The 11931-nt window shown below is 34.2% G+C and overlaps 1 protein-coding gene across 3 annotated transcripts in view; it reads right to left on the minus strand.

Annotated features, from left to right (window-relative positions):
* Positions 1 to 11931, minus strand: part of LOC126754446 (probable nuclear hormone receptor HR3) — an 82894-nt gene that overhangs the window by 33640 nt on the left and 37323 nt on the right. The window contains exon 1 of one of the 3 annotated variants that reach the window (XM_050466411.1): positions 9948 to 10818. The exons of the other annotated variants lie outside the window; for them this stretch is intronic. Coding sequence (XP_050322368.1) covers positions 9948 to 10074 — 127 coding nt within the window. The 5' untranslated portion in view covers positions 10075 to 10818. Of the gene's footprint in view, positions 1 to 9947; positions 10819 to 11931 lie in introns of those variants that run through there. 3 annotated transcript variants of the gene reach the window in all.

An 11931-nucleotide genomic window follows, 5' to 3' on the forward strand; every position in this document is an offset into this window, starting at 1 on the left:
GAGGAAAGTTCGCTGAGGGAGGATGGAGCCAAGTGTAAAAGTTCATGCTAGTGAGGAAAGTTCTTTGAGAGCCATTCACCTGGAAGGGCCAGAAACGATGCTTTTACATTGGCTCAAGCAGTTCGCGACTTCGGGTCTTAGAACAAGTATCGTCTGGGTAGCCAAACAATAGCCGTTTGAAGGCGAGCTAAGGAAAAAACATACCTCTCCAGGGCAGTGCGCTGGGTTTGGGATCCGCCACGTAAAAAACACCTCCAATGTTAAGAACAAAACAGCCTCGGATGAGAGACCCCCTTTTGAAAAGAAAGAACGGCTGGCGCACTGTTGTAAACTTGGCTATAACCGCACAAGTTCTGAATACTTCCAAAAAAAATTCTTTAATTGGTTTTAAAAAGCTTTTAAAATCACTTAAACTTTTCTAAAAATAAAAAGCTTGAACGCTTTTTTCACTTTTTACTTAACAAAATTTAAAAAATTTTCACATTGTAATTTATTTCCTCTCCGCAACTCTTTCTCTCACGCGCTCTTGCACTAACTCTCACCACCTACGATCGCCGACCAATTACTTTTCTACTTACGCAGCAAGTGAGAGCGTTTCATTTCACTTCACGCTAAACTTGTTTTTATTTTCTTTTCACACGCTGGCTCGCCCCCTGAAATAACAGCAACCGCTCCCGCAGTTGCACTTATTCCGTATGTATGTATGTATGTTTGTTGTGGGGGACTGCCGTCAAAAAGTGCGTTGCTGTCGCAATGGCCGTTGCTGTTGATGTTGCCGTTGCTAGCACTTTTCGAAGTTTGCTCAGTAACTTTTTCGATTTTTCGGCGTTTTGTTTGGACAATTTGTTATTGCATATGCGTGCGTGTGTGTGTGTGTTTGTGTACGCGCTTTATTCAATCCAACAGCCCAGCGTCGTCAACATATTTCTCTTTGTCTAACGCTGGCGGCGCAGCGGCAGCGGGTGGCGTCGCCGTTTCGGCTTTTTGGAGAAATTTCTTCCCAAAAATTTATATTTATGGGCATTTTTTGGGCTTTCTTTTTACCACCACATACGCTTGCAAATACATGCGCCGAGCGACCGCGGCGAGCAAGCGGAGGTGGAGTGAGTGTTGATTATGGTTGCGCGTGCAAGCGCGTTTCACCAATTCACTGTACAATAATACAACACAACACGCATAGAAAACTGTAAAAATGCGAGCGCGCACTGTTGCCGAGTGGTGTGTGGTGGAATGAGGGGTGACGAAGTGAATTTGGAATGGTATGGAGGGGGCGGTCACGAGAGGTTAACTGCTAGCTCTAGCTGGTGAGTGCAGGGCTTACGTGCATTCCCGTTGTTAGCTTTTACCGTTGTGGTTTTTTCCGGCTGTTGTTGTTCGACGCTGTGGCGATTTTGAGTACGATAAGGAAACCGAGCGAAAGTAGAGAGGCGAAGCGTTAGGCGAGGAGACGCATTAGGAGGCGGACGTTGGCGCGGCGGCAGAGTGCGTGCGTTGACTGACAAGCGGTCGCCGACAAACGCATCGCCGACAATAATAATAACGCCCGAAAATACGGCAAAGAATCAGCGTTTATAATTTTCGTTGCTTTGGCTGGAACATGGGTGTAGGCATGAATATATTTGGTTTGAGCCATACGCGCGTATATCCGTATGCAAACAATACAGTTAAAGCAAGCTAATGGCAACAAAAGCGCTGGCAGAAGTGGAGGTGGCTGTTGCCTGTGTTGGTTTTGATGTTACTGCTCTGTGTGCGGCTGCGTGTGTGCGTTGTTGGTGTCGATTACGCTGAGGTTATTGCCACTAAATACAGTTAGCTTTGCTTCTAATTACTAACATTTCTTTATTTCTCCTCTCTCCATTCTACTGAGCAGCAAGAAAGTAACAACGCCTCCCCACTCTCTGCTATAGCGGTACTTTCGTTTTCCCGTTTCACAGACCTAAGCAAAGCGCCAAGGAGTGCTTAACCTTTTAATGAGCAACCAACAGACAAGTTTTTTACATAATACCTATTGTGTCTGATTGTGTGCGCATTTATGAATATTACAGCATACACAAACCGTTAAATGGCTAAAAATAGTTACCGAAATATTCCCAAACAGGTTTGTTCGTTTTTTTGCTTGTAGTGCCCAAACAGCAAATCCAAAAATTTAGTAATCCTATAAATAATGATTTGTGAAGTCTTTAATAGCATTTTTGTTTTGTATGAGAATTGTGTGAATGCGCCTCTAACGCCTTTAAACGCTTGCGCTTGCTTCTAGGTTATCAGCTAGCAAGTCACATTCTGTTTTAAGTGAATTTAAAAGTCAAGTAGTTATTATCTGCAAAATACCAACTACAATAAACAATAAAAGAAGCAATAGTCCAAAAACACATACTTGCATATATATAAATATGTGCATAAGTATGTATGTATAAATTAATGCTTAGTACTTTTTTTGTTTTTTAAAGAGTATAAAAGTAGATGTCATCTCTTTGAAATATTAATACTCATATATGACATTGTGTTTTACAACACTTGTAATTCTATATCACTTATTTATTTACAGGTATTTCTTGATAATTATTTTTTGGATGGCCTCATTTGACTTTTTCGGGGTTATATACAGTCAGAATTTTCAAAAAAACGATTTTTTTTACTTTTTTTTAATATGCATATTTAAGAATATAGACAGAAATATCGTTCATATCACATCGTATCGTATCATATGGTTCCGGAGAATATTTTCGAAGGTATCCACAAATTTGAAAATGCGTTTCTGTGTGCTTGGAAGTACAAGACCAAACTTTAAACGCGTTTTTCTCAAAATGATGTTTTCAAAGTCGGTGACCAACAATACTCGAAAACCGATTGGTCTCAAATTTTAAGACGTGCTTCTTAAATATAATTTTTAGTAATTAATATGTTTTTTTATAAAGAGTTTAAGTCCGAAATATTGGTCTAAAATCGGTGTTTTTTTTTTGAAACCGCAGTTTTGCCAAACAATTTTATTTTGCTTATTTATCCAATTAATTACTAGATTTAACATTACTTTAATGAAATCTGTTTCAATTTGTGCGTAGCAAACCGTGCACACACCTTTCGTAAGCCCAAATGTTCGGTGAAAATGCGATAAATCGATGTTTTGGAGATGTTCAATTCCATTTTCATGAATTTCAATGATAATTTCGGCTGATTTTTGATGAATTCACGCACAGTTTCGATGAAATTTCCGGTGATCGCGGATTGGCCCACATGTTGAACGTCATTTATGTCCTCACGATCACTTGAAAACGTTGAAACCACTCACGTACTCTGCTACAGGATAGACAATCATCGCCATAAATTTGTTTCATCAATTGAAATGTTTCGGTAAAAGTTTTAGCAATTTTAAAACAAAATTTAATATTGACTCTTTGTTCGAAGCTCATTTTCGCTCCGATAACACAAACAAATGACACTTAAAACGCAATAATTTCACTTCCAATAGATGAAATGTCATGAAATTTTCACTGGACAAATGATAAAGATAGCAAATTCTAACGCACCTGTCGACATATAGGCGCCACTAGGGGGCGCTAGATTCTAAATGTCCTGTTTAGTTTGGAACGCACCTTGTATTCATGATGGTGATGGTTGATGAATGCTTTCATTCACAGATGAAAGCAAGATTAATATATTTAGTTCAAATTTATTTTATTTAGGCGATCGTTTGTGTGAAGGAAACTTAAGGAATAGTAGCTGGAAATGAAACATACGTACGACAGTTAAGCACGGAAGCGGGTCAATCGTGGTGTGTAGTTGAATGTTTGCCGTAAGTACTGGAAATTCGTGTTTTATTAAAATGATATAAATTAAGCAAATGCTATACCCAGAATTTATGAAACAAAACTTAGTCCAAATTGTCGAAAAATTGGGAACTAACTTTCAGTATCATATTATACATCAAGCTACGATTCCAAGCATAAAACACTTGATGTGTATGAATAATATACAAATTTTGAAACTTGTTCAGCTAGGGATGGAAACAACCGATTCAATAGCAGACTTTGTCACATATTTAACATTTTAAACATATAGATAGTATAGTATAGTACATATAGATCTTAGGTCAAGATGCAATCCTCATCTATTTATCTTATCTTATGTATATACGCATAAATCCTGAAAACTAAATTTCTTTTAATTTTGTGCGATCTGGCAATCCTGAAACAACCAACTGCTAACCCGCAGCAACTATTCATGCACAACGGAAATTTGGTAATTTTTTACCATCAGTTTTAATGGCGTTTCTATTTTTGCAAAATTTATGCAATTTAAAGCATCAACGTCATCCTGACATTTCGTCGCTTTCATTTTTCTGCTTTGTTTTCACTTTCCTACACTTTAATGGTTATATTGGCGTTTTGTAATTTTAGCCGAAATTACTAAACAGTAACTAAATGTAGCGTGTCTTGTTATATATTTAAGTATACATACATAATGTATGTGCGTATATTTGTGTTGATGCGTGTGTATTTATTCGTAAATGATGGTCATTTAAATTAAAGTATAAAAAAATGTAAAAAATATGTCTTACAACACAATACAAATACATAAACATATAATTGACGTATTTGAAGATGGCGGATTTCAAATTAGGCAAGATTACTATTTTTACGCTTTAATGATATTTTAATGATGTTTCGGAAAATATTTAACAACAAAATTCAAATTTGTTCGCGGTCCTGTATTAGTTTTAATTTATAAGTTGTTTGTATATTCAACATAAGCAGTTATATTCAGGTGTGTTGGCAGTGTTAAATACATAGGCTGCACCTACATAAACAGATAAAAGTGTATTAAAATATATTGATTTTGACCAGTCAGTTTATGTGGCAGCTAACCAAACAGCCAGACGGTCGAGATATCGTTGAAGACATATGTACCTCGTTCTGGACGACTTTCGACCTCTCAACTGATGAAAATATTAAAAAAGTGAAGGATATAATGCCTGAAAATCTTCACACAAGTGTTAGAGAGATGGCAAGAGAGCTTGACATCTCTCACGAATCCGTTCGAATAATTTTTTTTAGATATTTTGGATATGAAATGCGTTCTTGCTCGACTCGTTTCGATGAAGCTGAATTTTTTTAAAGAGTACCGTAAACTAGTCTCTTTGGACATGCTTGTTTGTGCGAATTTCGATCCCACATTCATGAAAAGAATTAAAACTGCAGATGAGATGCGGGTTCATGAGTTTGACTGGCAAACAAGTCAACAATCATCGGAATGGTTGGGAAAATACCAATTCCGAAACCAAAGATCAAGGTGATGCTCATTGTTTTTTCAATATTCGTGTATTGGTGCATCATAAACTTGTTCCGGACGGACAGACTTTCAATAAGAAGTTCTATTTGACCATATTGAGGCGTTTGCGTGAGAACATCCGTCCAAAACGGTAGGAATTCTGCAAGAACACTTCCTCAACGCATCGAGCCACGATTGTGACCGAATTTAAGGCCAAAAACGCAATGAATGACATCGAACAATTACCGTATTCACCAGATTTGGTTCCGTGAGATTTTTTCTTGTTCCCCAAACTGAAATTGACGCTCCGTGGAACCCATTTTCCGTCGATCGAAGAGATAAAACTAAATTCGCTGAAGGAGCTGAAGGTCAACCCTGAAAGTGCCTATGAAAATTGCTTCGAGGACTGGAAAAATCGTCGCGCATAAGCGTATTACATCTGGTTGGGGATTACTTTGAAGGCGGCAAAATAAATATTGATGAATAATTAAATATATTGCGTTTTTTTTTTAATTTTTGGGTACTTTTTTGTCACAATACATATTATCTCAACTTTTCCAATAGTTCTCACGCTGAATTTGTCTAATTTTAGTAGAGATTAAATACTTACATACTTCTGTTAACACATATTTACAAAAGTAATTATTTTACATAATCTCAAATTACCATTCAAAAGCTAAATTCTTGAATGGAACTCAATCTCACGGTTACATATGGTCTGGTGTGCATAACGAATTATGAAGTAATAAACAAGTTATTCAACTGATAAACTCAACAAGCATTCAAACAAAATCAACACGGCTATCAGTTAGTCAATCACTTGGTCAACTCGCCAAATCACCACACACACACGCACACACATTGCAGACTTGCATTCAAATGCGCACAACCTGCGTGGTTAATATTACAGAGTATTCACACACACACTTGCACATAACAGCCGAAGCTTACAAGCATGAAGCCTGAATGTGGATATGTAAGGCACTCAGTCAGTCAGTTGGTTGGCTGACTTACAAACACACAAACAGCCAAACGCACGAAAGTAAGTCAGTGAGCCGATGAACCAGTGCAGCAGCATTGCGGCAGCGAGTTGGCGAGTTATTTTGTTTAGTTAGTCATCTGATGATATTACTTCATGCTTTTGCATTCGTACTTTCATACTTTCATGCCAGCGAAGTATAAACAAACGTGTAGCATATATGAAGACTGCTAGGTGTGTGTGTGAGTGTGTGTGCGCCAATATGCAATGCGACCAACGACCGACCGCAAACACAATGCGGGCCGCAGCGCAAAGAAAGGACGGTTGGACGGACGGACGGACGTATGTAGAAAGCGTCCATTGAATGCAGCGGTCGGTGGTGGTGACGCAGCTGCGGAGGGAGATAGCAAAGTTGTGTCGTAATGTCATTTACGATTTCATGGGTTTCCCTTCAACTGAGCCAAAAGAGCAGCCGAACAGCAGCGCATAGACAGTAACAGCAGCCAACAGACGAACAGCCAGCAGCGGCGATGAACAACGAAAACTGAAAATAAACAGGCAACAATAACAACAACAGCGGCAGTCGAGCATTCGTGGGCCACGGCGGCAGTGGTGGCAGCGACGACTTTCACTCTCATTATGCGGCGTTGGCTGCGCACACAAATGCTTATATACAAACAACAACAATTCATATGCAGGTTTGCTAGCTTTTTCGTGCGTTAATATGAAAGCGGCAAGAGCTTTCCTATGGCAAATGCACAGCACACATAATATATTATATTATATCAACTAAATACGTAAGCATATGTGTGTTTGTGTGACTGAAATGCGTTGGGTATCTGTATCACTACCGTCTGCTGGCTACAATCGGTTTCCTTGTGTTTTGATTGTTCGCACTTTTGTGTCTCTTTCCTTTTCCTTTTCGTTTTATTTTGGCTTTTTTTACTGTGTTTTTATTATTTAATGCTTTTGTTGTATTTTTTTATTATTTATTTTTGTTGTTGTTTTTTTGTTTTTGGCAACATCATCGACAATGTAATTATTATTTCGCTATCGTTGCTGACTTTTGCTTCCATCGCTTGACTGACTGACTGAATGACTTGCTTGTAGCTTTTGACTTATTAAGTGTTCATATGTTTATTATAATTTAAAGTATAAACCTATATACACACACATATGTGAGTGTACATACAGTTATGTGTGCTGGTACTATACTTTTACTTTCATTTGCTTTCGCACTTAATTTGGCTAATGAAAAGGTGGGAAAAAAGTTTGAGTGAAAAGTAATTTCGAAAGTTAAAAGTGAACCATAACCGCTCACTGTGTAAAACTATTATTAAATTTGTTAAAGAAAAACACAACAAAAAAATAAGTGTACATTTAATTTATGGTCTTGGAATTGGAAGTTAGGACTCATCCATCCTCACTTTGCTTTGCAATTTTCTTTTTCACTTTCATTTATTGTAATTATTTTTGTGTTTGTTTAGTTTTAATTTTTTATTGTTATTCATGTAGTTATCATATGTTTTAGTCATAATTATTTAATTTAACATATTTCTTTACTTTTTTGGTTTTATTGTTATTATATTTTTTATTATATTATTATTTTTTTTCAATTATTATTAAGATTATTTTCAATTTCTAAAACATTTTTTGTTTGCCATTTTTATACCCTGAACAGGTTACATTAAGTTTGCCACGAATTTGGTAGCACGAATAAAGAAAAGTCGGAAACCCCATAAATTTTTTTTTAACATATATGTAATATTGTTATATTAATTTTTTGCCAGAGGCCATTGCTCTTCGGGTTTGTTTGTTACATGCCTGTAAATTTAAACTTTTTTTGATTATCGAAAAATAAATTTGTTTTCAATTTTCTTAATTTTTTAAACTAACTTTTTTTTTAATTTTTTTTGTATTTGAAAATTAATGTTTTTAATTTTCTTAATTTTTAAATTTTTTTTTTGCTAATTTAAATATTGTTTTAATAATTTTTCGTATTGAAAACTAATTTTGTTTATAATTTTCTTAGTTTTTGAAAATTAATTTGTTTTTAATTTTTTAGTATTTGAAAATTAGTTCTTTTGCATTTTTGCATAATTTCCGAATTTTTTTTAAATTAAATTTGTTTTTAGTTTTCTTAATTTTTTAGTATTTAAAAATAAATATTAATTTTTTTAGTGTAAGTTAATTTTTAACCACGAAGTTGGTAACGCCAGTAAAGAAACGTCGGAAACCCTAGAAAATATATGGTACAAATTGTTCGGATCGGACTACTTTGACATATAGCTCTCATATAAATTGACCGATCAAATTTAAGATAAAGATCTTTTTATTCAGTAGTTTTAACGTTTTTTTTTTTAATTTTGCAATAAATATTAATATTTTTTATATTAATCTAACTTTTTAAAATAAGCTATTAAGATAGATGGATAGAAAATTGAGGCTTTGCACTGCGACCTATGGTCAATTGTGCACTCTACTATATATCATATGGTCACAAAGGTCCAGCATTCTAAACAATTCCAGGAGCTTGTTAGGCGCGACTGAGCTGATGTGATCCTTGTCTACGCAGATAGAACCTAAGGCCCTGAGCCTGCTTCTATAAATTGCTGGGCCATCTAGAAACAGGTGTTCTGGAGTTTCCTGTTCCATGTCGCAAAACTGGAAGTTTGCGCAAGATACTATGCCTATGCTATGTTGGACAAGTGCTTCCTAACCCTGCAGTGCCCTGTATTGAGCGCGACAAGGAGGCGGAATTTGTCTCTAGTGAGGTTGATCATTTCTTTAAACCATTGCAAGGTTGTTTCCTCCTAGAATTAGCTTAACATGGCGCATTCCTGTTATTTTATTAGAAAACTCTTCTGAGCACTTAATTATGTTAATATTTATTTTTAAATTTAATTAAATAATTTTGCTATTTTTTCATTTTTTTTTTTATTTATTTTCATTATTTTTCAGCAACCCATTTTTAGTTTTATATTTTTACTGTTGTGAGATTTTTGTATTGTAATTTTTAATTTTTTCTAATTAATTAATTAATTATTTTTAATTACATTTAAGGTAATTAATTATAATTTTTTTATTTTTATTATTACTAATTGTTAATCCCATTGTACGGTTTCATATTACAATGTGAAAAAAAGATAAAAATCTGGCAACTCTGCCAAACAATAACATTACAAATCGAAAATTTGTTCCGAATTATGATAAGCAGAGTTGTAATATTTGGTTCCAATCCGTAAGGAGCTACCTTACTTATATATAATAATATATATGTACATAGATAGTTTTATAGTTTTTACGAATAACTTTCATTTGCCCAATTCCTTCAGTGGACTTCCTTCAGTCTGTCAGCCTTTATAACCCACTTGCACACACACATACCCATATACATATGAGTGTACAGGTGCATGTGCATGTATGGGTCTATGTCGCTGACTGCTGCCAATTGCAGTTTGGCACGCTACTCCCAGCAAACAGTCGCTCACCCTTCTTGCCCCTGCCACTTCTAACCTTTGCTACTTTTTTACCTATTTTCGCTTGTTTTCCCTTATCCTTTTCGCTTACTTCTTATTGCACTTGTAAACATATATAGTACATATATATGTATATGTACATAATACGAGTACTTTAGTGTTCCATCTTACGTACATAGTTATTATGTTTTTTGGGTGAGAAATTGTGTTTTGCTTATTTTTACCTTTTATTGATCCGCTAGAGTTGTTGTGTCCCGGCGATTGTACGTTGCTTTGCCCTAAATTGTTCGCGTGTGCTTCCAGCTTGCATGTAACACTGCTCCACATGTCAAACATACGTTGCGTATACATTATAGTAATTTGTTGTTATTGTTGTTGTTGCTGTTGGTAATGTTGCACGTCGTTTTAGTTGTGTTGAATGTTTGTTTGCTGTCTATCAAATGTATGTTTGTATGCGTGAGTATGTATATATGTGTTTGCTTGTAATGTTTAGTTGTTGTTGTTATTATTATATGCTTTATTGTTTTTGTTATTACGAAACTTTCAGCTTCAATAGCTTGGCGCAAGCTAACTAACCGTTTGTTGTTGTTATTATTGTTGTTGCAGGTGTGTTGGTATGTGCGCGAAGCTTTAATGTTTTTGCCAACCAGCTGCAGCGCACACAGACAGACAGACAGGCAACTGCAAGCAACTTTTATGCTTGTTTGCGTGTGTGTGTGTTATATTTTATTTTGTTATTATTTATTTATTGTTTTTTGTTGTTATTGCTTGTATGCAGTTTATTTTAATTTTTTTCAGTTATTTTATGTACACGTTTTCTTCTGTTGTTGTTGTTGCTTGTTGCCGCTTCCGTTTTTTTGCAAGTTTTTTGTCGCGCTTTTTTTTTAATTTTCCTTTATTGTTTGTGGGAATTGTATTAATTAACTTGGCTTTTAATTATTTAATTTGAAAATTTTGCGCCGTGTGAAATTTTCGCACTCGAACAAATTGCGTTTCTCAAAAGCTTTCGTCCTCGTCTACGTGCCGCAGGCATTGTAGTCGCGCACATTTCGTTCAATTGTTTTTGTTGTTATTTTTTTAAATTAGGAAAACCGTTAATTTTTGCCACAAATAATATGTTTTTCTTAATTATTTGCTTTTTTGTTGCAAAAAAATTGTTTCGAAGTTTTTTTTCACGAAATTTTTTATAATTTTCGTTCACTTTTACTAGCAAGTATTTAACAATAATTAAGTTTTAATAATTTTTTCAAATGCTGCATTATATTATTTACTTATCAGCGTCTGTTTTACAACTACTTTTATACAAAAACTTTAACGGCTATGACTATGCTATGCTATGTTATGTATGTATGTATACTTTGAATAAGTTTGTTTAATATATTTGTAATATTGTTATATTAATTTTTTGCCAGGGGGGCCATTGCACTTCGGAGTTGTGTGTTATATGCTTGTAAATTAAAACTTGTTTTTAATTATTTTTTAATTATTGAAAATTATTTTTTTAATTTTCTTAATTTTTGTAAATTATTTTTTTTTAATTTTCTTAATCTTTGAAAATTTTTTTTAAATTATCTTAATTTTTGAAAATTAATTTCTTTAATTCTTGAAAATTAATTTTATTTTAATTTTTTTTAATTTTAGTTACTTTGTTAAGTTTTGAATGTAATTATTTCTAAGCGTTCCGTAATTACTTCAAGTACTTTAGCGTTTTTTCAAGATTTTTGAAAAAGTTTATTTTTTTTTAACAAAATGCTTTCTTTTATGATTTTTCAAGTGTACAAAATGCTTTATTACTTAAGACATATGTATGTACTATATGTGCATATATAAGTAAGGGTGTGTATATAAATTTGTAATGATTTACGGTACTTGTTTTTATTACTATTTTAAAGTTTGAAACTGTTTTGCTGCTTATTTATTGATTTGTTGCTAAATATGTTGTTGTTTTTTCAACTTTTTATGAGTGTCGAATTTTCAAGTTGTTGTTGTTGTTGGCTGCAGTTACGCAATTTGCTATTTCCTCTCGCCAACACGTTTGCTAATAACCTTTATCCCTTTTTTCGTTTTCAACTGCTATGTATATATATGTATGTATGTAAATGTGAAATATTAGTATCACAGTTTTGTTGTTGTTTTTTAAATGATGCCGTTATTTGCTCTGCTATTTTATAAATTTTTGCTCGAATTTAATTTTTTTAATTATTTTAT

Source organism: Bactrocera neohumeralis, chromosome 4 (assembly GCF_024586455.1).
Source record: "Bactrocera neohumeralis isolate Rockhampton chromosome 4, APGP_CSIRO_Bneo_wtdbg2-racon-allhic-juicebox.fasta_v2, whole genome shotgun sequence".
Taxonomy (NCBI): Eukaryota; Metazoa; Arthropoda; class Insecta; order Diptera; family Tephritidae; genus Bactrocera; species Bactrocera neohumeralis.